This window comes from Heterodontus francisci, chromosome 15, assembly GCF_036365525.1.
Source record: "Heterodontus francisci isolate sHetFra1 chromosome 15, sHetFra1.hap1, whole genome shotgun sequence".
Lineage (NCBI taxonomy): Eukaryota > Metazoa > Chordata > Chondrichthyes > Heterodontiformes > Heterodontidae > Heterodontus > Heterodontus francisci.
In genome coordinates, this window is record NC_090385.1 from 41,486,155 (window position 1) to 41,513,903 (window position 27,749).

Here is a 27,749-nt window from a genome sequence, read left to right on the forward strand (position 1 = left end):
GAATTCTAAACAACAGGAGTAAATAGGAAAAGCCTAACTTCGTTAGGTTGGAACATTGGGAAGTGCCTGGGCCTGCTGGCATCAGTTGTTTGTTTTTCAGGAGTTAACTTTATGAATATGTTCTGTATATTTGCTTAATAAGAGAGTACCCACTCACTCATCTGTCTGTTTCTGTGAATTATTCTTTTCCCTTTTGCTTTCTGTTTTCAGGTGAAGTTGAAAGGAGAGATTGCAACAGCCTGCCTCTCTCAAAGGAGGATGAGGAGGGGGCAGATGAGACAGATATGTTGCCAACCTTGTTGGAATTGGCAGAAGAGGCCAATGATACCTATTTTCCCAGTGATATCTCCATTTTTGATAGTGATGCTTTAAACCAAAGATCCAAGCTGATCTGCAGCTAAATGACACCTAACTGTACATTAAGATGGGTGCAATCCATTGAAATGATAGAGCAGAATCGCTTTATAATGGGCAGCAGATATTTAGGCAGTGTATTCCTTCAGTTTGGGCTTAATGAGCTTAGCATTACAATGCTTTCCAGCCCTTAAGTAAGCAGAATTCTTTACAAGCCAATAGCCTGAAAGTGGCCTTGCATTTTCTTTCCTTTTTTGATGTAACATAACATAATTAGAAAATAGACCGGTATGCAACTAAATGGACAGGACTGCATTGGGCTAGCAGACTAGCCTATTTCTGTAACACTTACTTCTCCTTCCCCTGTTCCTCCAACCTGTTATGAAATGCAAGCAAGGACATTGGTAACCTGCAAGTCTGGTTGATTGCACATATCACTTGCAGCTTGGTAATGCAATGTTGATTCAGTGGAGAATTTTCAGGGATGGGAAGAGGGTATGCACTATATTGGACAGAAAGTTACTTGCTATTAAATTTGGTGTCCTTTCCAGTGAAGCTGCTGGTTTTGAGCAGATGCCAGATTTGCTTTTGTTGCTGTGCACTGTTGTGTGATGTGATATATTAGGTAGCATCTATTGAGTGTGACATAGACTTTATAAAAATTGCAGTTAAATAGTTTGTCAGCATAGGAATCATCGAATATTTGATCTATACACATCTGTATTATCTGCAGTTCTGTTCCTGATCTAATATTTATTCAGTTTTTTTTTTACCAAAAAAGCTTTAATTCATGTTTCTTTTTACCTTTATTTTCTCCATTGCATCATCGTAAGGTGCCTGTGAATATTTGTTTCTATTGGAGGAATATAATCTGCCTTAAACAGGATGAATCCTTTGGAATAGTGAACAAAATAGGAGAACAAAACTCTAAAAAGAGTGCTGGGACTACCCAGCAAGTCCAGCAATATCAGATAGTGTGTAGTCTGACAATGATCTCAGATGCTGACAGATCTGATGGTTATTTCCACATTTTACTTTAGATTCCTAGCATTCATTTTTTTGTTTAAATGCTACCTTTAGAGGTGCAGCTCCATGTGTTTCAAGTAGCTTTGTAATTTGTTCCATTTTTTTGTTATCACAAATCTCAACTACCTTACATTTTTCTGATGTCAATGATTCTGCACCCAAATCATGCTACAGTTCCAGCCTAGAATTTCATTTCTTGTCATCTTGCATTCTAATTTGCACAAGTGCCTAAGGCCAAACTAAACACAGACAAATTCCAAAAACATGAGCTGCCATTCTTGCTGTCTTTTGGTTCTCTATGACTAGGTGCTCAGGCCTCGCAGCATCATTACATAATGTGTCCACAAAAATAAATGCAGCAATATCTTTGTGAAAATCTGGAAACGGTGGAGGTCCAAAGAGACTTGGGGGGTGGGGCCGAAGTACATAGATTAAAATCCCTTTTTATTTTATTTATTCATGGGATGTGGGTGTCGCTGGCTAGGCCAGCATTTATTGCCCATCCCTAATTGCCCTTGAGAAGGTGGTGGTGAGCTGCCTTCTTGAACCGCTGCAGTCTATGTAGGGTAGGAATACCCAGAGTGCTGTTAGGGAGTTCCAGGTTTTTGACCCAGCAACAGTGAAGGAACGGCGATTATAGTTCCAAGTCAGGATGGTGTGTGGCTTGGAGGGGAACTTGCAAGTGGTGGTGTTCCCATGCATCAGCAGCCCTTGTCCTTCTAGGTGATAGAGGTCATGGGTTTGGAAGGTGCTTTCGAAGGAGCTTGGTGAGTTGCTGCAGTGCATCTTGTAGATGGACTTGAATAGGTACAGAAAATAATCAAAAAGACTAATCGAATGCCAGCCTTTATATCTAAAGGAATAGAATTCAAGGGGGTAAAAGTCATGCTTCAGCTATACAAAGCCCTGATTATACCACACCTAGAGCTGGTTACCATAACTTGGGAAGGATATATAGGCAATGGAGGAAGTGCAGTGTAGATTTACCAGAATGCAATCTGGACTCTAAGGGTTAAATTACGAGGAGAGATTACACAAACTAGGCTTGTATTCCCTGGAATTTAGAAGGTTAAGAGGTGAATTTGAGCCAAGTTTTCAAGATATTAAGGGAAACAGATTTTGTAGATAGAGAGAAACTATTTCTGCTGGTTGGGGAATATAGGCCTAGGGGGCATAGTCTAAAATTTAGAGCCAGGTCTTCCAGAAGTGAGATTAGGAAACACATCTTCTCACAAAGGGTGGCATGTTTTTGGAACTCTTTGGAGATAGGTCGTAGATCAGTCATGATCTTATTGAATGGCGAAACAGGCTCAAGGGCTAAATGGCCTACTCTTATTCCTATGTTCCTATTTAAACATTTTCAGTCCCATCTCCTGAGTTTGTGACCTTTTGTGTGTGTGTTCTTTTTTAATTCCTCCTATTTTTGTCAATTTTTCCCCTACCTCCTCTCCTGATGATTAAAACATGCTGAAATAAGTTTTCACATGTTGGCAGTACTCTTGGTATCTTTCCAGCAGGAGTCACTGGATAATGATCAGGAGCAGAAAGCTTGAGGAATATTCTGGAGCCCTAACACTACTCCCAGCTTAACTTGAGAACCCAACACATGACTGCCTGGCCTGGGTGGCTTGGTATGGCAGCAGTACTTGCCCACTGAGCCAGATGGCAGATCCATTACTTGGTAGCTAGGAATAAACCCAATAGGGAATAGGCCCAACAGAAGAACTGTTACTGTAGAGCTTGTCAATCAGAAGAGCAGAAGCATAAACCCCATCAAACCTGCAGTTTTACAGTCAAGTCTTCCTAAAACAAATGATGAAGTCCCACCACTTAAAGCGTCCATGCTTATCATGGACAGCCACCTTTTCTGTAGGAGTCAATTACAAAGGTGCCGTTTATAGCATGTTGAGCGCACTGACCAGTTCAGGCAGTTTAATTAAGTAGTTACCCATTTTAAAGGGCTCTGCTAATTTCAACCAAGTCAGAGTTCAAGCAGTCTCTATCATCTCTTCAAATCTCGTTATTGTCCTGTACTATACGTGTTGAAACAGTCCTACCAGGCAGTCATTGTGGGTTCAGAAAGAGAAGAGGCAGGACTGATGTGATCTTCACAGCTAGACAGCTGCAAACAAATGTGAAAAGCAAAATGTAGATCTCTACTATGTCTTTGAATGCCTTTGTCAGGTCAACAACACCATCAGTAGAGAAGGTCTCTGGAAAATTCTCTCCAAGTTTGGGCGTCCAGACAAATTCATTGAAATGGCCAAACATTGAACAAAGAACAAAGAAAATTACAGCACAGGAACAGGCCCTTCGGCCCTCCAAGCCTGCGCCGATAAATTGGTTGAGTGATGGAAGATGGAGTCAATTCCACCTCCTTCCCCAGGGATGTGTCCTTGCAGAATCACTCTTCAGTGTTTAGTTTGCAGCTATGCTTCTTGTGGCTTTCGATAAACTTGAATAGGAGTCAAAATCAGACTCTGGACTAATGGACAGCTCTTCAACCTTAGACAACAAACTAAAACAAAAGTGCTGGAAGAACTTGTTTGTGTATTCCAATTTGCTGATGACTGCTCCCGTGGCCTACTCCCAGATTGATATGCAAACAATTATGCAACAGCAGCAGCTAGCCTGCAATCTTGCAACAGCTAGCCTGCAATTTGGCATGATTAGGAGCCTTAAAAAGACAGTGGCACTCTTCCAACCAGCCCTTAGCAAGGATTACACTCCAGCAGTCTTCACAAGTGGTGCTCACACAGTTCTGGCTGTGGACGGATTCACCTACCTGAGTAGCACTCTGTCTGGAAAATTCCATATTGATACAAAAATATTCTGTAGAATTGCCAAAGGCAGCTTAGCTTTTGAGAAACTCCTTGAGCGCCTGTGGGACAAGAGGGGGATCAGCCTGCAGACGAAGTTCAACGTCTTCGGGGCCACTATTCTGTCAACCCTGCTTTATGCCTATGAAACCTGGGTGATGTATTCATACCGCATTAAGAAACGGAATCACTTTCATTTAAGCTGCCTGATACAATTAATGAAGATCAGATGACAAGATCCCTAACACTGAAGTTTTTTAAAAAGTTGACTTGTCAAGCATGGATACTCCGATCATAAAGACACAACTCTAAAGGTCAGGTCCTGTGGTGCAAATGCTTGGCGAACGAATCACAAAGAAATTTTTTTAAAGATGCATTGACAACTGGGAAGCAATTTTATGGTGGTCAACAAAAGAGATATAAAGACTGCTTAAAAGCAACCCGAAACAGTGCCAATTTGACATAAGTGAGAAAAAAATTGCTCAGGAGAACAAAACATGGCAAAAAATCAAGATTCCAACTTGGTGTGTCCATGATCCACTGTTCAATCTGTAGACACTCATTCCAAGCAAAAAATAGGTTTTGTCAGTCATCAAAGAATTCATTGTTCTACCATCTGCTATTTATAGTGGGAAAATTGCATTAATATGAATGCACCTGCAATAAATGGTGGGAACTTTGTTGGTAAAGGATGTGCAACTCTACAGCTATGGAGAAATTTTAGGCTTTGCAGAAAATAAACATGCCCCTATGCAAACAAATTGGGACCCCCATGGAAGAAATGTGAGACTCCATACTGCTGAAGCAATAAAGATCCCTGCACATGCACATTCCAACTTCCCATACACAAAAAAATTAAACCTTCCCTGGTTTAGCCTAAAAATTAAATTTAATCCTTCCCCTGTCCTGAAACTCACTTGAAAGTGTGAGCCTCAGCTCTTTTAAATGTCGAGAGCACTGATTGGCATAATAAGGCTCCCCGAATCTAAATTCACATATCCTTCAGGGAGCAGATGTTTTTCATGCTCCGGGCCCAAGAAGTTTAAAGGGCTGCTATGTTTTATGGTGATACCCAGTTATGTATTTTACCCTTGATATGAAATTTTGATTTATTAGAAGTATGCTGCTGTATACTTTCTGCTCTGTGCTTTCATAAGTTTCTGTTTTGAATGCATATCTTATTGATTCCATCTGGTTGGTTTGAATTCATGCCCATCGTTTGCGCGTTCCATTGCACCAAGTGCTGCATGTTATATGGCTTCAAAGCTGATGCTTTTTACAAGTGCTTCTCTATTAATGTATTGATGTTCACTTACACTCTGAAGAGTGCAAGTGCTGAGGTTATCTTGTTTTGCTGTGTTTGTAGCATGTTTTGATTTCAAAGCTAACTTGAGAGGGGTTTATTTATAATGTACACATCCCTAGATATTTTTGCATCTTGAAACTGTGATGATTGAAGGGTGGGAATTAGGTAGTAAAAGATAACCTGGTGGTGAGATTTTCATGTAGCAGTATCCAGTTCTGACTGAGGCAGGAGGAGTGCACCATTAATTCAGTCTCGCTTCTCCACGGGTCACAGCAAATCAATAAGTTTTCCCACTTACCAAAAACAAACAATTAGATACTCTCTTTGTCCCAGAATAAAGCACACCAACCTGGCTTCTTTAATCAACAACAAAATTAACTCTTCATTATAAAACCAAGTCTTAACCAATAATGAAGTAAAACTATATACGAAGTGAGATATTAAAGCTCCTTATTTTTCCCTAACCTTCGTGCACATGCACATACATCCAAAAACCGGTTAACCGGGGGAAAAAAAAAGGATAGTTAGTTTACAGCTGTTTCATAGGAATGAAAGGAATAATAAAATAACTTTGTCATGATCTTCAGTTAGGCGAGTTGTCCCAAAGTCGAATATTTGGATGCCACCCAAAGTCTTTCCAGGCGAGGTTGATGTACAGTCTGTGATGGGTAGGCATTCACGGAAATTCAACAGCAGCAGACTTCACACAGGTCTTCCATCAGGGATGTAGCAACAGGTGTCGGTTCTCAGTTACATATTCGCTGCAAAAGTCCTTTTTAAAGAGACAAGATTTTGGCAAGCATTCAAGGTTTCACTAAAAATGCAGGAGGCAACTGTGTCACTCTTAATGCAGGGATTATTTACAGAGAGGTAACACTTTTTTCTGGGTTGTCTTCTGATCTCCAGGCAGGTCAGAATCAAATTTCAAATGTCCAAACTCACTGGCTTTTTAAAGTTCAAAAGTGAAACTGAACATTTCTCCCGTCACTCAGAGTAGCTCTGAAGTCAACCCCCTTACTGGTTTCCTTGAAATTACTTGCTTTCCTGTCCTTGTTTACAAATTTAGGTCCTGTCGAACTTCCTTTCAAAACATCCATAAAGTTCAGGTGTCTCAATGTCCACTAAAATTCTTTTTCAGTTTTTTAAAACACGCAGAAGCATAAGTTTTTAATACAAAAACAAAATCCTTGTAACACATGACACACCACTGTGGGTGTACCTACCCCAAGGCCTGCAGCGGTTCAAGAAGGCAGCTCACCACCACCTTCTCAATGGCTATTGGGGATGGACAATAAATTTTGGCCTAGCCAGTGACACCCACAACCCATGAATGAATAAAAAAAAAATATCCCAATATTTCTTTCTTACCACCACACCCCCTCTAATTTCTAGCTGTTCAAAAAGTGGTGATGCTTTTAGGGGGAAACATTTTGTTTTAACAAAAGTGCAGATGATAGAAATTGGAACAAATGATCATGTATCATAGGATCAAAGGTGATTTTCAAAAGGAACTTCAGTAGGAAACTGAGAGACACAAAACAGTCCCTAAGTTGGCACTGATTGACAAATCACTGAGGCCATAGGATGGTTCATTTGGGAATTTTTGTTTTAAAGTCATTGGTGCAATAAAGGGATGCTTTTGAAGTTAGGCTGAAGTGTATTGGAGCAGTGTAGAGAGCACTTTACTCTGCATCTGGCTGTGCTGTCCTGACTTGGGAGTGCTTAATGCTGAAACTGAAATGGGGATGAGCCCATTCCCAGCATCAGCCAATAGCAGCCAAGAAGTTTCTGTGTAAGCCGAGCACAAGTCAGCCCTTTTAAGTTAACGACCGTGTGTGACTGCACAAAAAAAAATTCTAGGTCCTGTGCACCTAAATGAACAGGCCACGCACAAGAAAAAAATTAGAGGGTACAGTGGCATCACCGCCCTTCATTCTGATGAGCTCACATTTTTAGAAAAAATGAAGTTTTGGTTTACTGGTGTGTGCACACTACTGGTTTGCACTTTATTGAGAGCTGTGCATGAGTCACACTTCTGAGACTTTGATGGATTATTTGTTGTGGTACTCCCAATAGGAAAACTGTTCAAGAAGCACAAGGTCAAAATGTGGTTGATAATTATAGGCCTGATTCTCTGACAGGTAGCGCAGTATCATCCCTTGTATGTTAGTTTAGTAACCAAGCACTTAACTGGTAAATCTTCAATCCGAATCAAAAAGGTTTCATTTTTGCTCTAACAGTGTTATACAATATTTCAAAGGTCTCTTGCTGTCTTGCACTAGTGCATAGGGACTATTTTATCTTACTAGGTGTAAATAGAATTTTTTCCGGAACTTTTTTTTAAAAAAAAGTGTGGTTTTGTACAGATGAGTCTGAAGAAATGTTTAATGTATCAATTTTGCACATTTAATGCTGTTCATGTACACTACACTAATAAACTAATGTGTGTATTGGACAGATTTAAATCCATGTTATCAAATGTTTGATATCAAGTATATTTCTTACAGTAGCTGTATATTAATAAATGTATTGTAAAATGCAAGTGGACTATGTGGCTTTCTGTGTATGAATCCTGTTTTTAAATCAATCAGAAATGTTGGTGCCAAGATGTAGAATAATTTTCTACTTGTGCTTTTGTAGGCTTTGCACATTGTCCAGTCAGGTAGAGTAATGCTCCCCATTTTCTCAGGTCAAGTATAGCACTCTGTGACAAATGGAGAAATTTGTCATTATTTAATGCAATTTTTAAAATAGCTAGAATTAAAATGGAAACCTTCCTTTCCTCACCAAGATTCAAATGGAGAGCTGCCAGTCTGCCAATGAGAAAGTGCTGAAAGTCTCTGTTCAGAAACCTGCTGCCAGTATTGCTTTGTTTGATAGCTGAAACAGCTAATTTGAAATCTCAATATATAAATGCATTTACTGGGGTTATCCTGTTCTTGAATAGTGAGCACTAAGAATAACTTTATTACAAGGGGCAAAACCATGCTTAGAGGAAAAGTAGGAAAAAGTGGCCAATTAATCCAACTCGAGTTGTAAAATCTGTCGATCTTCCATCTATGTAAAATAAGTTATCATAAAATAAACCATTCTCGGGGCATAAATCTTATCACGTGGAAAAATAAAAAAATTGCAACTGGTGGAACTTGAAATAAAAGCAGAAAATGCTAGAAATGCACAGTAAACCCATCTGCATCTGTAAAGAGAAAATATAGTTTAAAGGAATTGTGACAAAGCATGAACTGTTTTCTCTTGTACAGATGCTGACAGATCTATGTATTTGCAGCATTTTCTGTTTGATTTCACATGAAGCTCTTTCATTCCATTAGTCTGCACTGAATTTGAATTCTGAATTGTGAGATGAAGAGATGGTGTACTAGTCCACTGTACTACTTGAACCTATTCTCCTATATCCCTTTTAGTGAGTTTCTTTGTGGAGGTGGGCAGGGTGAATGTTTCTGAAACATGGATCTTATTGCATCCTTGGTGGAATATACTGCTTCACAATCAGGATTGGTTAAAAATTCACTGCTCTGAAACAAAATGAGTCTCGTTAAATTTCTCAAACATTTTCTGCATAGGTTTGCTACAGAATAAATATTTATCAATAGGTTCAATCTTATCCTCTACCCCCTACCATCCCGGGATCTCAATAGTATTTCAGTGCCAGTAGCCACTGAAGTTGAGTCCTACTGGGTGCAGCATCAGTGTGGAGCACTTGTGGCTATGGAAATTTATTTGAGTAGAACCAGATGAATTATATGATTGGATGCTATGTCCATCCACCACAAATATCAAACTCTGCAAATTTTTAACTTGTACTGCAAGTGAAGGGCAGAAAATCATGTTTGGAAACTTTTTTCAATTTTTCTTCTCTTAAAATTGACTGTTGGTTGCCAGCACCTGTAGAAACACTCAGTAGGGAGAATTGTTCTTGCGTATACCTAAAACATTTACAGGGCCTTGGGGAAAGAGTAGGGGAGTGTGACTAATTGGATAGTGCTACCAAAGATTCGGCACAGACACTGGGCTGCATGGCTTTTTTCTGCTGTATCCTAGGATTCTTCTCTAAACGGTGAATGCCAGCAGGCTGATCAATAGAACGCCTTACAGTCCGTGTTCAGTTAATGTCCCTGTGTGCACTTTCCATCATGGATTACTGAAGAGCTATCACAAACAGGAACCCTGGCCAATTACTCTCCATCTTAGGGACATAGTGGGCAATTATAGTGACCACTCCTACCGCAACTAAGATTAGCTATTGCAACACAAACCAATGATTGAACAAGGCTTTTGGGCTGCTATATTTAACAACAAGCTGTTGGGATGAGCGCCAAGCTGTTAGATTTCGTTGGTTGCTGTGTTTAGAAGGACTGATTTTATTGGTTATTCTGGCTTTGCTGTAGTTGTATTTACAGTGGTTGCTGTGGAAACAGATATTAAATTCATTTTGCAACATACATACCTGCATATGGCTAGGGAAATCTGGTGGTGGTGGTGGGGGGCTTGGTGAGGGAGGAGAAACAGATCTAATTATGTTCTGGGCAATATAGTTATAAAAAATATCCTCTTTTGTGGATAGCTGCCTACTCATTACTAACTTTTCTCCTCTTTTCTGTATTTTCTTAATATTGTATTCATGTCTTCTATTTGGTGTTTTTAAATTATCTTTTCAGTTACTCATACTGTCATAAATGAATGTATTCAGATTGGATTCTAAAGCCAAAGTTCTCAATATCTATCACTAGGTGGCCCTGAGGCACATCCACTCCCCAAATACTTAGTATTTCAACACAGAGCTATGGCTCTATTGGGACAGTGGGATTAGTTTTGGATTGCTTGACGAAAGAGCTGACACAGACACAAATAAACAGCATGCCAGTCCAATGTCGTCAGCTAGAGGCCCAAACCATTTTGACAAGTTGCCCATGTATTTGCAGTGCTGATGAACTGCTTGTACAGGCGGTAAATCTGGTGTGCCTGATGTACACATAAATTGAGCTTGCACCTCTTAAAGGGGAGGTGCCTTTTCAGTTGTGGTTTGTAGCAAGTGCAATATTTAAACGCTGCTGAGAAGAATGTCAACTTCTAGGGCTGCCTGTTTTTTGTTACTGCTGTTATGACTGCGCTACTAAGTCAGTAAGGAGGTCAATCAGCTGCCATGGTGAGAGGTTGCAGAGCATATCAGTGCCCATGTCATTACACCCAGGACCTGACTGCAATGCAGGAAGAGGTTTATCAGTTTGACCAAGCTGAGAATCTTTCTGTCTGAATGAAACCTTGCAACACGTTTGCCCCAGAACTCCTAATCCTTCCCTCCTCCAATGCATGTGCTTCGCTAATCACAATGTGACATGTACTACTGCTCCTTCTGCTTACAGTTATGCATTCAACACCTGATACTACCCTTGGAACTGGCACAAACAACATTCTGCTACGAACTGGAATGCATTTCACTGTTCAGTAAACTACATTCACATTTAATACTGGAGGCATTTTTTTTTTGCACACAGCTTCTCTTTCTCAGCATGAAGTTATATCAGAAATCTGCACAACCCTTTGGCATGCACTAACTCACTCCCAATTTTCTTTTGCATTGCTGCACAGTAAATTGGAGCTAGATCTCTTCAGAGCTATGGGTAATATAATGATGCCTGCAATCAGCCCTCCTTTGTGGACAGCTGGTAATCTCAACTCCAGCTGCCTTTCTAGCTCCAAACAGAATGGAGTGGCCAAGATAGCTTCCATATTATGTAGCGGCCAGTACCTCAGTCTGATTTGAAGCAAATTCCATCCAAAATCCAGAGATTTCTAAGTCAAAAATGTCTATATAAATTAAGCAAGCCTTTTTCCAGATTCCAATGATCTGAATACTTCCTTTAAATGTTGCTAGAAATGGCCAGGTTACAACCTGTACCACGAGTACTACAGGGCGGATTCAGCACTGGCTGTTCCTCTTAACAAATTCACCCAAAAATGGCAGCGGGTGCCTGCTTATCTCACAGGACCCCGATTTGTAGTCTCCAATAAGGCTTCCACCTACTTCAGGCGGCCCATCGCAAGGACTGAATCAACTTGGTTTAAGAAGCAGCAGGAAGTGCTGTGCCACGATTTGCACCATGTATACACCTGACCAATGGGATGAAAATTGGTCCCGTCAGTATTCGTGTTAAATAGTCCCAGGTCAGGTATAGGAGCAGCTGTAGGGCATTCAGCCCTTTGAGGCTGTTATGCCATTCAATTAGAGCATAGCTAGTTTGTATCTCAACTTGACCTGCCTTGGTTCCATAACCCTAAATACCCTTGTATAACAAAAATCTATCAATCTCAGTTTTGAAAAATGTAATTGCCCCACCCTCAACAGCTTTTTGAGGGGGTGACATCTAGGTTTCCATTACCCTTTGTGAAAAGAAGTGTTTCCCAACATCACCCTTGAACTGCTCTCATATTAAGGTTATATCACCTTGTCTTCCCTGGCAGAAAATCATAGAATGGTTACAGTACAGAAGACCATTTGGCCCATCATGTCTGTGTTGAATGTGAGCAACTCACCTAGTCCCACTCCCCTGCCTTTTTCCTGTGGCCCTGCAAATTGTTTCCCTTCAGATAATTATCCAATTCTCTTTTGAAAGCTACAATTGAATCTGCCTGCATCACACTCTCAGGCAGAGCATTCCAGATCATAACCACTTTCTGCATGAAAAAAAGTTTGTCCTCATGTCGCCTTTGGTTCTTTTGCCATTCACCTTAAATTGGTGTCCTCTGGTTCTTGACTCTTCCGCCAATGGCAACAGTTTCTCTCTATCTACTCTGTCCAGAGGAAATAGCTTCTTTCTATTTATCTTATCAAATTCTTTAATCATCTTAAACACCTCAATTAGATCACTCAGTAATCTTCTATACTCGAAGGAACACAAGTTTAATCTATGAAATTTGTCCTCATAATTTAATTCTTTTAGTCCCGGTATCATTCTGGTGAATCTGTACTGCACCCGCTCCAAGGCCACTATTTCCAATAACCAGAACTGAATGCATTACCGCAATTGTGGTCAAACCAGAGCTTTATACAACTATAGCACAACTTCCTCCCCTTTCTTTCCAGCCTCCTTAAGATGAAGGCTAACATTCCATGAGCTTTTTAAATTAATTTTTGTACCTGTGCACTAGCTTTGTGATTTCTGCACATGGCCACCTAATTCTCTCTGCTCATCCTCAGTTCCTAGCATCTTAGGACTCAGACAATACAAAGAACAGTACAGCACAGGAACAGGCCATTCGTCCCTCCAAGCCTGCGCCGATCTTGATGCCTGCCTAAACTAAAACCTTCTGCACTTCCGGGGACCATATCCCTCTATTCCCATCGTATTCATGTATTTGTCAAGATGTCTCTTAAACGTCGCTATCGTACCTGCTTCCACCACCTCCCCCGGCAGCAAGTTTCAGGTACTCACCACCCTCTGTGTAAAGAATTTGCCTCACACATCCCCTCTAAACTTTGCCCCTCGCACCTTAAACCTATGTCCCCTAGTAACTGGCTCTTCCACCCTAGGAAAAAGCTTCTGACTATCCACTCTGTCCATGCCACTCATAACTTTGTAAACCTTTATCATGTCGCCCCTCCACCTCCGTCGTTCCAGTGAAAACAATCCGAGTTGATCCAACCTCTCCTCATAGCTAATGCCCTCCAGACCAGGCAACATCCTGGTAAACCTCTTCTGTACCCTCTCCAAAGCCTCCACGTCCTTCTGGTAGTGTGGCGACCAGAATTGCATGCAATATTCTAAGTCTGGCCTAACTAAAGTTTCTGTACAGCTGCAGCATGACTTGCCAATTTTTATACTCTATGCCCCGACCGATGAAGGCAAGCATGCCGTATGCCTTCTTGACTACCTTATCCACCTGCGTTGCCACTTTCAGTGACCTGTGGACCTGTACGCCCAGATCTCTCTGCCTGTCAATACTCCTAAGGGTTCTGCCATTTACTGTATACCTCCCACCTGCAGTAGACCTTCCAAAATGCATTACCTCACATTTGTCCGGATTAAACTCCATCTGCCATTTCTCTGCCCAAGTCTCCAACCGATCTATATCTTGCTGTATCCTCTGACAATCCTCATCACTATCTGCAACTCCACCAACCTTTGTGTCGTCCGCAAACTTACTAATCAGACCAGCTACATTTTCCTCCAAATCATTTATATATACTACAAAGAGCAAAGGTCCCAGCACAGATCCCTACGGAACATCACTAGTCACATCCCTCCATTCAGAAAAGCACCCTTCCACTGCTACCCTCTGTCTTCTGTGACTGAGCCAGTTCTGTATCCATCTTGCCAGCTCACCTCTGATCCCGTGTGACTTCACCTTTTGTACCAGTCTGCCATGCGGGACCTTGTCAAAGGCTTTACTAAAGTCCATATAGATAACATCCACTGCCCTTCCTTCATCAATCATCTTTGTCACTTCCTCAAAAAACTCAATCAAATTAGTGAGACACGACCTCCCCTTCACAAAACCATGCTGCCTCTCGCTGGTGGTTGCGAGGGTGAAATCAAGTGACGGCGCTGTGTCTTTCTTTCTGTTCCTTCACTGCCTGTTGTTATGGACGGATGGGAAATGACAGTGGTGGTTTCCCTTTGTCACCTCTGAACTTACTGAAGACAGTGTTTTTATTAGAGATGTGTTTTAACCCCTGAGCATTTTAATGGTCAGCAAACAGACAAATAACAGGTTTTCTTGCAGATTTAAAGAAAGATAAATGTTTATTAGACAATCCATGAAAATATTCGTAACTTCACCCCCCCCCCCCACCCACCCACTCACACACACACACACACACACACACATACACAGAGATTAGAAGTTAACATGCATTTAGGTTTGAATGTTTTTAAGAATTCACTGTAAACCTTGTGTGCTTCCCTGGAGTTGGGGGTGGCGGGTGGTGGGGATTGTGGTGAAGATTTAAAAAAATGATGCAGGCCTGTTCTTCCTTCTTCCTGGTTCACTGACGACAAAATTTGGAAAGTTTCCGGAGGGTGAATGTGTTGCTGCAGACTTCATTTTGTTGTATCTCAGTCACAGTTCGATGTCGACAACCCTGGTACAATTTTCAGGAACAGAGTCTCATAGCCACTTTCAGTCACTACATACTTGTAGTTTAAAAAGGGCAGAGTCCTTCTTCTTCTGCTGGAGCAGATGGAAACTCTCAGACTCACTTTCTTTGTCAGCATATACTTTTATTAAGCTCCTTATCAGACTCCTGGTTTCTGTAATGCGACCATGGTTTCTCTTTAGCATTGTCCTGATAAATGGTGTCTGATGGTGGAGCCATTGTTAGACAATGGGGTCTGGGTGTCACCCATCTTTATTCCATTTTGATAAAATGAAGTTTTCCATGCCCATTCATTTGAGTTTGAATTTGGAAACACCACATCTGCCATGTTATTGTTAACCCAACTTGGTGAAGAGAGGTAGCCATTAACACAGAATGGGCCATTCAAATTTTAATGCCTTCTTCAAGGCTGGTCCAGACATGAAGATTGACTGAGGGTTATTGTAATTTCCACGTGTATTGACAATACAGGATGAGGTCACCTGACCCCTCGACTCCATCATGTTTTTCAGGAAAAGTGTCAGTTTTTGGGTTTGTTTTACACGTTCATGATATAGTTCATAATTTCTCCATGTGTGAGCATGAAACTGTCTTATGTTGCAGTTCTTGGGTACCTGAAAAGAGAAAGGTCCAAGGGTAAGTTGTAAGTTTGTGGTGCGGGGATGTGGTGTGGGAATGTAAGAGGTGCATGCTTACACCATCTGCAGCTTGTAAATAAGCAAGTGTAGGTTGAGGGGAGGTAGGATGTGAGAAGGAGGATTAGGTATGAGCATACCATGATCTTCGATGGTTTCAATGCCTCTGCTGGCCATGGCCTCAGCAATGGGCATCCCAATAATTGCCAGCATCTTCTCCTCCATGGGGGTTTCGACATGCAGGTGCACCTGTCCCTCTCCAGTTAGCTCCTGCTGCCTCTGGTTATGCATCACCTTGTCCTGCAAGAGTGACGAAAGTGTGACAGTGAGTATCATGCAACCGCAAGGCCTGGACAACATTCAGGTTTGGGCTGATAAGTGGCAAGTACCATTCACATCACACAAGTGCCAGACAATGATGCACTGCAACAACTCACCAAGGCGTCTTCAACAACAGCTTCCAAACCCATGACCTTTACCATCTAGAAGAACAAAGGCAGCAGATGTATGTCAACACCCCCACCTGCAAGTTCCCCTCTAAGCCACACACCATCCTGACTTGGAACTATATCACCGTTCCTTCACTGTCGCTGGATCAAAATCCTGGAACTCCCTTCCTAACAGCACTGTGGGTGTTCCTACACCCTAAGGCCTGTAGTGGTTCAAGAAGGCAGCTCACCACTACCTTCTCTAGGGCAATTAGGGTTGGGCAATAAATGCTGGCCTAGCCAGCGATGCCCACATCCCATTAGCAAATAAAAAAAGGGGAGAGTCTAGCCACCTCCCCTGGCAGTCAACGGCATTACCATCACCAAATACCCAGCTGTCAATATCTTGGGGGTTACCATTGACCAGAAACTCAACTGGACTAGTCACATAAATAGTGTGGCTACAAGAACAGGTCGGAAGCTAGGTATTCTGCGGTGAGTGACTTACCTCCTAAATTCCCAAAGCTTTTGCACCAACTACAAGGCACAAGTCAGGAGTGTGATAGAGTACCCTACACTTAACTGGATGAGTGCAACTCCAACAACACTCAAAAAACTCAATGACATCCAGGACAAAGCAGCCCATTTGATTTTAATCCCATCCACCACCTTAAACATTCACTACCCACTTAGGTAGAGGCATATAAAGTCATGAAGGGTTTTGATAAGAATAAACTGTTTTCAGTGGCGGAAGGGTCAATACCCAGAGGAGACAGAATTAAGTTAATTGGCAAAGAAACCAGAGGTAAGATGAGGAGAATTTTTTTATATGCCGTGTGTTATGATTGGAAATGCTCTGCCTGAAAGGGTGTGGAAGCAGATTCAATAATAACCTTCAAGAGCGAATTGGATAAATCCATGAAGAGAAAAAAATTGCAGGGGTATGGGGAGAGGGCGGGGTGGGGGGGGGGGGGGGATGCGCCTAATTTGGTGGATCTTTCAAAGAGCCTGCACAGGCATGATGTACTGACTGGCCTCCTTTTGTGCTGTACCATTCATGTTCTAACAGTAACAATGTTAATTGGTACCCGGAAGTTTATTGTCCTAGATATTTTGCATACTGGATCAAGTTTTGATTGATAAGAAGTGTACGGAGGCTGATTATTGTATTGAAGAAAGGTAAAATGATATGGAGAGTGATTCTAACAATTATCATACATATGCTGCACCCTAAAGTACCTGTTACGATTTCCCGGGGGACTGCCAGTCGGACCAACCCTCATTTAGCTGAAAAAAACTTCAGAGTGTATAGTTGGGTGAAGGTGAAAGAGGGAGTGATGCAGGTCTAATTATTTTCTTCTGTGTTTGTTTTAAGTGAGTCATATTTGATTTCTTGATTTAAAAACGGTTCCAGGTGCCGCCTGTCACAGTTTCAACTGAACCTGAGGTAGGGCTCCTCCATGTAGTAATCAAGGTGTGAGTCACTCAGATAGTAGCTGAGCAGAACCTATTGTTAGACTTCTACAAAGAACTTGGTCCCTCAGAATTTTCTTATTTCTTCCAGCAGATTGAACAGCTTTACTGTGGTGTTGAAGGACACATGTTCCTTGTTGATAGGTTTGAAGCTATAGCAGTTGATGTCGAAGATCTATTTTATTTCCCATCAGTTTTCTGCTCCCCTCTCCCAAAGGAGATCACTCCTGTGCCACATCCCATGGATGCCAATTGCCTTCTAGTACCTCACCAATTGACCATTCGTTATTTGTGAGTGTGCCAGTGAATGTTGACTGTCTATTTAACTGTAGGTGGCATCACGTTAGCCTGGCATCAACCCACATGCACTTTTCTGCATTTACATTTGTATTTCTAAGTATCTGCATGCATATCGCTGCTTGTTTGAAAAACTGTCTAAAATGTCAACCTAATGTCAGTGGTATGCTGTGAAATATGGCAACTCTGTTTAATGTAAACTGTTTTTATATTCTATGGGAATTGACGAATACAATCAGCCAATTCAAATCGGACCCCAAGCGATATCTGAAGCTTTTGGTTCATTGATTTCAATGGCAAGTGAAAATTATGCTGTTTTCTACAACATGTAGCCAGTCCGCAGCACTAGTTGTTTTTACCTGGGTGACCAGTTGAAAAACTACCCCATGGTCTTGTGCCAATATCTTTTAGTAGTTGTCATATCACCTTGAGGTCTTGAGCAGGTACCACAGTATCTTATTCATAATTCAATGACATGTTCTTTGGAAACAAAGGAAAATAATTATGTCAAAGATTTAATAAGGACCATGATCTCTCTTTAATCAAATGCCATTTCTGATTGTTGTGTGATCTTCAGTCCAATTTCTCCCTTGACAACCTCTCAAACGAATACCTCCTGCTGTGTATGGTTCCATGGTTTCATCTGGAAACTCATTGGTGAACTTTCTTCGTGAATGAGCTCAGAGCCTAGAGCATTCACAAGCTGTTCGACCATGGAACATATCATAGCTATGCCTGATCTTGTCCTCAATGGATGTCCACACAAAAGTCTAGCATGACTCAGTGGATAGTAAGTAGGAGAGGGCATTCTGGGCTGTGAGTTGTGTGGTAGTATAATGGTTATGTTACAAGATTAATGATTTACAGACCTGAGTTCAAGCCCTACCACAGCAGTTGGAAATGTATGTAACTTTGGAATAAGAGGTTCATGTCAATAATGGGGACTGTGGAGCTCTTGTTTTGCTGTAAAAATCCACCTTGTTCATCAATGCCCTTTAGAGAAGGAAGTCTGTCGTCCTTACCCAGTCTGGCCTATAAGTGACTGCAGACTAACAGCAATGTGGCTGACTCCTTACAGCCCTCTCAAATCCCCTAGCAAACCACTTAGTTGTATCTAACCACCGTGAAAAAGTCTAATGAGAATAAAACTGGCTGGACCACCCAGCATTGTCCTAAGCATTGGATACAACAAAGCCACACCCAGCCCAGTTGACCCTGCAAAGTCCTCTCCTTAATAACTGGGGATGTGTGCCAAAATTGGGACAGTTGTCGCACAGACTGGTCAAGCAAAAGCCGCAAAAGCCTGATGTAGTCATACCCACCGAACCATCGTGGGAGCTTAAATGATTGTACTTTGAAATTTTATCTGTAATTAGGTCAGGGAAAGTGAAAGGCTGAGAAATTCCTCAGAGCTGCTCACGTTCCACTGGCTTTACTTTGTTGGAAGTGCAGCGGAAATTCCAGTTACGCACAATAAAACAGTGGTTCTGCTGCACTTCTGGTGAAGTAACGCTATCGGAGAGGCAACAACTCTAAGGAATGTCCAGACCAATGATTCACATCCCTCCTGAACTGAGGAAAGGCCATTGTACATGATCGTTGGAAGGAAAAGACCTAATGGGCTGAATGTTTTTTTCTTATTTCATGCTTTGGATTCTTGTGTCTAGAGACTTTGCACCACCCCTGATCTGCAGTAACGCTTCAGCCTAAGAAAAGTCAATTATCTGCTCTTCTGTTCCATAGTGGATAGATTAGCAAAAGCTATGATACTGAGCCACACTGATAGGAAGATCCTAGTTTTGGTTCCAGTTTGTGCTGAGTTAATTAATCTTAGCCAGGCTAGGAGTTGCAGTGTTAATATTAGCCTCAGCACTCCTAGGCCACAGAGCGAATATATCAGCCAGGGTTTCCAGTCCTAATTGTTGTCTGGTGGCAGCTCCTAGAAGGATTGGATGTTGGGTGAGAACAGGATTGGGCATGACAGCGGCATCTTTCTTGGTAAAGTAGTTTGCTAACACGCATTGTCTAAGCTCACACATGACTACATATAACTGCACATAAAGAGACTGTTTGGCAATTCTTTGCTGGAGCATTGCATCAGAAGATGACAGGTTCCCATGAAAATATACCACAGAATGTGAATGGGAGTAAAGAACAGTAATACAAGGATACCCTGACCCAGAAACAAATTATCATTAGCCTCAGCACTATATGAATGAACTAGACTGAGTCTATAGTTGGAGAGGTCTATTCGGACTTGTCAGATAGCAAACGGCTAAATACTCAAAAATTTCGGTCAGCATAACTGAAGTTTAATACTATTGGAAGCAGATAAAAGCTGGAAACATACCAGGTGTTTGACCGAAACCCAGACACAAACATGACTGGATGTCTACAATTCACAATTGGTACAAAAGCACATACACACCCCGGAAAATGAAACGTATGTTTGTCATGGAGATCAAGAAATGATAAATGACTGACCAAGCCTTTCTAGCGTAAATGACTGCAGTGCTGATTGAAAAGGACAAGCAGCCAGATACGTTCCAGTCCGTGCTAATTCATGTTTCCAATTAATACAAAGATGTTGACGCTCAGATTGCGATTGTTAATGACTTTAATTGGATTTTCAGGTATGTGGAGAAAATAGAATTATTGTGTGTCTTGATTTGAATAATAGTCAGTGTCAAATCTGCACATCTGTGGAGTGTGTGTGGTTTGGCTATTTTTCTCATAAGTTAGAAAAATGCCACTTTTGGTCAGGTAATGTCCTCATCCCGGTTTATCGTATGACATCTTTCAATGACTGCAAATAGGATCTCTACTGAATTGTGCAATTTTCATGATTTCTGATCATGTATGATTACTGTTGGATCTTAACATGGCTATTAAAAATAACTAATAGAAGTAGCAATCTATAATTAAAACATTAGAGATAGTAAATGTTTATGAATTGTTCTTTAAATTACTTTAAAATAGAAGTGTGCTGTATCTAATTTCTCTCAAGCTATGTTAACATGGTCTTACACATGGGGATAAAGGGGTAACAATGGTGGTTCATTTTAACAAGGGGGATCTTGGCTCTGCTTTTGTGAAAACTGCCTTTTTATTTTTCTCACTTAATGGACATGGTGCTCTCTCACCCTGCCCAGGACACCTTGGGTACAATTTTTCAAATTTGATTGGAACGCTGGAGCTATTTAAAGTCAAGCTGTGTTCTGAGTCAATGCTGGACATTAAACAGAAATAATTGATATGCCCACTTAACACTAAGGAAAATATTACTGCTATTGTTGTCTTTCAACCTTGGTGTTTTGCTACACCACAGCCTTGGACCTTCACTTAAGACTCTCAATAAAAAATTTTTAAAAAATGACAAGTAGTATTTATCAGGTAGGAAACTGATGCTAAAAATAGTTCAGCAGCTAAACAGATTTTAGAATTCTTTTGGTGGAGCAGATGATTGGTGGCAAGGTTCCCAGTCATTTGTCCTTTATAGATTTTATAAGGAATTATCTCCAATCATTACAATCATATCCTTTTTTATTTTAGTTCTGTTGGTTCAAAGGGCTTTTATTTATTTATAGGTTGCTGTCATGGTGATAAAACTTATTTTCTTGTGGAAAAACTAAGATAAAAAAAGTGGCAACTATTGGCCTGATTTATGATGGACAAGAGACATTCCCTTCTCCTACATTTTAAATTTAGCTTCTTTTCTCTCTTTATGGCTCCCACTGCCTCCATGCCCTGGCCGGGAGGATGTGAAGGAAGTCGGCATATATGTAGGACTACACTAGTGCTGCTCTTAGCCAGTTGCTGGGCCAGATCAAGAGTGGTAACCTATTCTTCCTGATGTTCTATCATTTCATTTGGGGAACAGTCCATCTTCTACCTGCCATCACCCTTTCTACATAGCATGATCAAACACAGCAACTTGCCACATGGGGGAATTGAAGGAAGCAGTTGTTTTAGGCAAATATATATATACAAATTCCAATCTTTCAGAACTTTACAGCAGTTGACGCACAGATCAGACAGTAGTATAATACGATACTCTGATCACTGAATACTAAGAAGCAACAACACTGTGGGCGGCACAGTGGTGCAATGGTTAGCACCGCAGCCTCACAGCTCCAGGGACCCAGGTTTGATTCTGGGTACTGCCTGTGTGGAGTTTGCAAGTTTTCCCTGTGACTGCATGGGTTTCCTCCGGGTGCTCCGGTTTCCTCCCACATGCCAAAGACTTGTGGGTTAATAGGTAAATTGGCCATTGTAAATTGCCCCTGGTGTAGGTAGGTGGTAGGAGAATTGAGGGAAGGTGGGGATGTGAGAGGGAAATGGGGTTAATGTAGGGTTAGTATAAATGGGTGGTTGGCGGTTGGCACGGAACTGGTGGGCCAAAGGGCCTGTTTCAGTGCTGTATCAAAAGATCAACTTTTGACTTTGGCACAGATGTAAATTGGGTTCTATTAGATAGAGTGGGATGTATAATGGACAGCCTATCTGACCCTCCGTGAAGTTGCAAGGCCTGCCCATGGAGTGCCACAATTTTGAGGTTCTGGAAAAGAATGAGTAGGAGAGAGTCAGAGACTGTATTGTGTTTTGATTTCAAAACAGTGAAGGGACAATATGTAGAATATAAAGCATAAGGTAGGTGGCCTGTTTCTGTACCAGGGCAGTTATTCATCCGATTATCTGTCAATAAAAAAGACTTGCAATCAAATCTGAAGAATTTTGGAAATTTTGAGTCATTAAAAATAAAAATGTTAGTGATACTTAATACAAAAATGATGTCCTGTCTTCAAACGTGAATATGTAGCTTTTGCTATCCCAGTCTAAATAATTGTATCTTTATATCTTTACTAGAGGATCTCCAATGATGCTGCGCACAGTGTGTAAAAGAACATGCTGTTCTTTGTAACATACATGTAACATACAGTATATTATCAAGGCCACTGATTTACAATGATTGAATCAGTGAAATCATCTTTTTATTACATAGTATTTTGCCAGTGTTAGCAGTGTTTGAATTACGTGATTAAGCCCATAAATTAGTGGCTTTGATTATTATATTTTGTTTCAATTTTATATCTTTTTCTAAAGTTCAGGATACAGAATAGATGATAAGGAAGATCAGAGGTATGTATAATTTCAGGGTTATGTGGTTTGGTAGTGTTGGGAGATATATCTGGAGTCTGAGAGGGAATAAGGTGTGATGTGCAAGAAGCAGAGAATGTTGGAGTCGGGGAGTAGTAAGAGTGGTGTTTTGTGATTTTGAAAGGGGTGGGAGTAGGGTGCTGGGGTGTGGATAAACAAGCTTATGGGTCACGCTGACTCTGCTCTAGAGTTCCTAACCCGCACCAAGTTCCATTAACCCATCACCCCAGTGCTTGCTGACCTACACTGGCTTCCTGGTAAGCAATGCCTCAATTTTAAAAGTCTCATCCTTGTTTTCAAATCCTTCCATGGTCTGGCCCCTTCCTATCACTCTAATCTCCTGCAGCCCTTCAATTCTGGCCTGTTGAGCACCCCCATTTTAATTGCTCCTCCATTGGTGGCCGTGCCTTCAGCTGTTAAGGCCCTAAGCTCTCCACCTCTCTTTCTTCCTTTAAGACATTCCTTAAAACATACCTCTTTGACCAAGCTTTTGGTCATCTGCCCTAATATTACCTCATATGGCTTGGTGTCAAACTTCACTTGGCAATGCTCCTGTGAAGCACTTTGGGACATTTTATTATGTTAAAAGCACTATATAAATGCAAGTTGTTGTTGTTGTTGTTGCATAAAGCTCTTTAATGGGAAAGTTAATTTGGAAGATTTGTATGTTGCCAAATATATAAACACATGATTCACTTTACACCAAGACAGCTGCTGCCTAAATGTCGAAAGCTACTCATGACAACCCATTCCTGCACTAAGAAAAACCAATATTTCTGGCTGTGACCTGAGAACCGGCTTTAAGTTCTGTAATGTAAGTGGTTGGTTTGCTGCAGGGAGTGACGAGGGATAAAGAAAGTATTGGCTCATTGGACATGTGCAGGAGCAGGATGGGAGCAAGAAAGAAAGTGGGGGGAGGGGCTTGGCAGCAGGTCTGGAGTAGGGTGAGGTCACCAGCTACTGGGGAGGAGGCAGGTTGCAAGTGGCCAAAGGGTTGAGAGTGAAGAGGGTAGCTGGTAGCAGCCGGCACCAGGTACGGAGAAAGACAGCAAGGTTTGGGTTGGGTAAGTGGCCTAATCCTTACAAGACTCAGGCAGGTGACACTGTTTAAACCAGCAGATCAGAGACACAGACTGATAGCTGAGAGGTCTAATCCCAGAATGAGTCATGTGGAAAGAATGAGCCAAGCAGAAGTATGTGTAAGTGATAAACTAGAAATAGCAAATTTAAGCGTTAAAAACAGATTGGTGTGATGGAAATAGAGTGACCGAGATAGTATAATGAAAAAAGCATGACAGAAAAGTGGTGCAGTAAATTGTTTCAAGAAGTAAATGTTATGTTTTCAGGACATGTGCAGCTGAAGACCCAATTAAACATGGATAACTGAGGCTTCAAGTTCTTCCAGACAAAACTCCAAACATACTTCTATATATAGAACTGAATGTATTTAATAATAACTGGAACCATGATTTTAAGTTAGCAACTGCAACAGCAATTGAGTCTCACTATCTCACTCTTCTACCCAAAGAACGCATAGGCATTATCGTATATATCTACCGTCCCTTGGAAGGAAAAAGGCACAATACCTCCATCTCACAGTCCAATCTCTTAAGGTTTTTACATGTATTATACTGTGTGGAAAGGTTTGAAGGGAGTTGGCTTCCCTGGCCTGACACCGCAGTTTACTGTAGTTATGTCTGTGGTGCGCCCAGATACAAAATGCTGGCGGTTGGGGCTTGCTTTAGAATGCAGCAGCTGGATTACTCTGAGGCCAGGCCCACAAGTGCAAATAAGAAATTCACTCCCACACAATTGAACAAACATACAATTACTGCTAATGCTAAAATGATTGACGTTTTCTGACAAGGTGTTTTCAGCCCATGGATTAATTATTAACAAACAGCAGCCACACCTACCAAGCTTTTAGACCTTCTTGGCACGTTATGGGGTTGGATAGAAAGGAAAGCTGATTTATTACAAACTGACTTCACTCTTAGACCACTCTGCTTTCTGGAGGTGATTTGTGGATCCTCTTAGTTTATGCACAGTGATAAGAGTTTCAGATTTTGAATTTCCCTCCGATTGTGTGAGATTTCAGGGAGGAGAGCAGGGGATTTTTTAAAAACTTGAATTTTAATACTCTTGAGCTGCAGACTTGCACATCATGCTATTCTACAGCAGACCCATCAGATACTTTTTTTTTATTCATTCGTGGGATATGGGTGTTTCTGGCTAGGACAGCATTTATTGCCTAATCCTAATTTATTTATTTAGAGATACAGCACTGAAACAGGCCCTTCGGCCCACTGAGCCTGTGCTGACCATCAACCACCCATTTATATTAATCCTACACTCCTACCACATCCCCACCTTCCCTATCTATACTAGGGACAATTTATAATGGCCAATTTACCTATCAACCTGCAAGTCTTTGGCTATGGGAGGAAACCAGAGCACCCGGCGAAAACCCACACGGTCACAGGGAGAACTTGCAAACTCCACACAGGCAGTACCCAGAATTGAACCTGGGTCGCTGGAGCTGTGAGGCTGTGGTGCTAACCACTGCGCCACCCTTGAGAAGATGGTGGTGAGCTGCCTTCTTGAACTGCTGCAGTCCTTGGGGTGTAGGTACACAAAGTGTGTTATTAGGAAGGGAGTTCCAGGATTTTGAAAGGTGCTGTCTAAGGAGCCGTGGTGAGTTGCTGCAGTATATCTTGTAGATGGTACACACTGCTGCCACTGTGCGTTGCTGGTGGAGGGAGTGAATGTTGAAGGTGGTGGATGAGGTGCCAATCAAGCAGGCTGCTTTGTCCTGGATACTGTCAAGCCTCTCGAGTGTTGTTGGAGCTGCACTCATCCAGGCAAGTGGAGAGTATTCCATCACACTCTTGACTTGTGCCTTGTAGATGGTGGACAGGCTTTGGGGAGTCAGGAGGTGGGTTACTAGTCACAGAATTCCTGGCCTCTGACCTGCTCTTGTAGCCACAGTATTTATGTGACTGCTCCAGTTCAGTTTATGGTCAATGGTAACCCCCAGGATGTTGATAGTGGGGGATTCAGTGATGGTAATGCCATTGAATGTCAAGGGGAGATGGTTAGATTCTCTCTTGTTGATGGCCATTGCCTGGCACTTGTTGTAAAGGCTGGCTTGGGTCTGCAAATGAAACCTGACCTTAGCCCGATAGAACCTTATCTGACCCTGAGCCCAACCTGGCCCGAGTCCTTCCATTTTTTCCTGCACCCGACCCGACCGCCAGTTAACCTACCTTGTGTTTTTCACTTTGTTGCTGATCTGCACAAGCTTAAAATAACAGTAACAAAACCATCTTTCTAGTCCAAATATTAAATTAACAGTGGAGCCACAGTGGAGGTTGTGATAGAGCATGTTCGACCCGGCCCAACCTGACCCGAGCCGGAATGCCAGACCCGGAAGTGTGACCTGACCCGAACCCGACACATGTAGTTGGGTCCCGTCAGGTTCAGGTTGGGCAGCCGGCCTTTACTTGTGTGGCATGTATGTTACTTGCCACTTATCAGCCCAAGTCTGAATGTTGTCCAGATCTTGCTGCCAATGGACATAGGCTGCTTCAGTATCTGAGGAGTCGCAAATGGGGTTGAACATCGTGCAATCATCAGCAAACATCCCCACTTCTGACCTTATGATGGAGGAAAGGTCATTGATGAAGAAGCTGAAGATGGTTGGGCCTAGGACACTATCCTGAGGAACTCCTGCAGTGATGTCCTGGGACTGAGATGATTGACCTCCAACAACCACAACCATCTTCCTTTGTGCCAGGTATGCCTCCAGCCAGGGGAGAGTTTTCCCCCTGATTCTCATTAACTTCAGTTTTGCTAGGTCTCCTTGATACCATACTCAGTCAAATGCTGCCTTGATGTCAATGGCAGTCAATCTCACCTGACCTCTGTTCAGCTCTTTTGTCCAAATTTGGACCAAGGCTGTATTGAGGTGAGGAGCCGGGGTGGCCAAATTGAGCGTAGGTGAGTAGGTTATTGCTGAGTAAGTGCCGCTTGATAGCACGGTGGGTGACCCCTTCCATCACTTTGCTGATGATTGAGAGTAGACTGATGGGGTGGTAATTAGCTGGGGTGGATTTGTCCTGCTTTTTCAGAAAAATTTCATGTAAATTATACATGCGTTTAAAATAAAGATAAAAGCAGTATTTTGCCTTCTGGTGCCTTTCAATGGTACTCTCCTTTAGCAGTGCCAGGTTCAAGAAACTGGAAGAACTCTGTAAGAATCCCTCTTGCTTCCCTCCTCCAGATTGTAGAAGTTAAGCACTGAGTGACTGAGCTGTAAGTCTAAAAGGAATCAATTTTTCTTAGATTTCAGTTTGAGTGAGGAATGTGACACTTATGTTTAAGCTCCAAACTGAGAAATTTTATTGCCTGATATTCCACTTACATCGATGCAGAGAGCTTAATTGTAGATTGACAGAGGTGAGTATAAAGGACTCCTAAATATGCCCAGCTTACAAGTATCGAGCACTGGTAAGGTTTCCATTTCTTGTCCAACTAGGACCAGTCTATTTGGGCTGTGGTTTCCAGGGTTATTTGGAACCAAGTAGAAACAATTCCAACCCCATATTCTAGGTTTACTCCAGCAAGTTCCATTAGTGAGCCAAGTTGGCTGGTCAATCATCAAGAGTGTCCTGGAGAACTGTTGACATTTCTAGTTCATCTATTAGATTATCATGTATACATCTTGGAACCAAATCAACCCCAAGAAGATAGTCATAAGTTAATTGTTAAAAAACTGACGAGTGTGAATTTCAGCTCTCACTAAATGGACAGCAGATTCCAGGAGCTTCTCTTGAGTGACTTGCTGAGTAGCATATCTCAGTATAAAATATGTAATTGCACTGTTCCTATACTCCTGTTCAAGCATGGACATACACCATACTCTACTGAATGATAGTGTGGCAAAAAGGAAGTGTTTTGTGTAAGATTTAGTTTAGTATTGGCTTCTTTAATTCTTTTTTGGGTGAAGATCAGCTTCAGATAGAGACAGTACATCCTATCTTAACTCTTCCACACCAACCAGTGCCCATACGGAATGAACTGTTCAAGCTCTTTTGCTTCTCAGTTGTCTCAGCAGCTGATCAGTTTACTGTATAAGTT

General features: G+C 41.7%; 2 protein-coding genes across 5 annotated transcripts in view; both read left to right on the forward strand.

Moving 5' to 3' along the window:
- LOC137377615 (heat shock factor protein 1-like) overlaps positions 1 to 8,012 on the forward strand; it is a 49,440-nt gene extending 41,428 nt beyond the window's left edge. Inside the window, exon 13 of one of the 4 annotated variants that reach the window (XM_068047442.1) lies at positions 3,565 to 8,012. In XM_068047442.1, coding sequence (XP_067903543.1) covers positions 3,565 to 3,802 — 238 coding nt within the window. In that variant the 3' untranslated portion in view covers positions 3,803 to 8,012. Of the gene's footprint in view, positions 1 to 210 lie in introns of all 4 variants that reach the window. The other 3 variants (XM_068047446.1, XM_068047443.1, XM_068047445.1) reach the window with 3 other exon arrangements.
- An 8,382-nt stretch (positions 8,013 to 16,394) lies between these two features.
- Positions 16,395 to 27,749, forward strand: part of LOC137377407 (V-set and immunoglobulin domain-containing protein 1-like) — a 43,245-nt gene continuing 31,890 nt past the window's right edge. The window contains exon 1 of the mRNA XM_068046987.1: positions 16,395 to 16,488. Within this exon, the coding sequence (XP_067903088.1) occupies positions 16,395 to 16,488 (94 nt within the window). The remainder of the gene's footprint in view (positions 16,489 to 27,749) is intronic.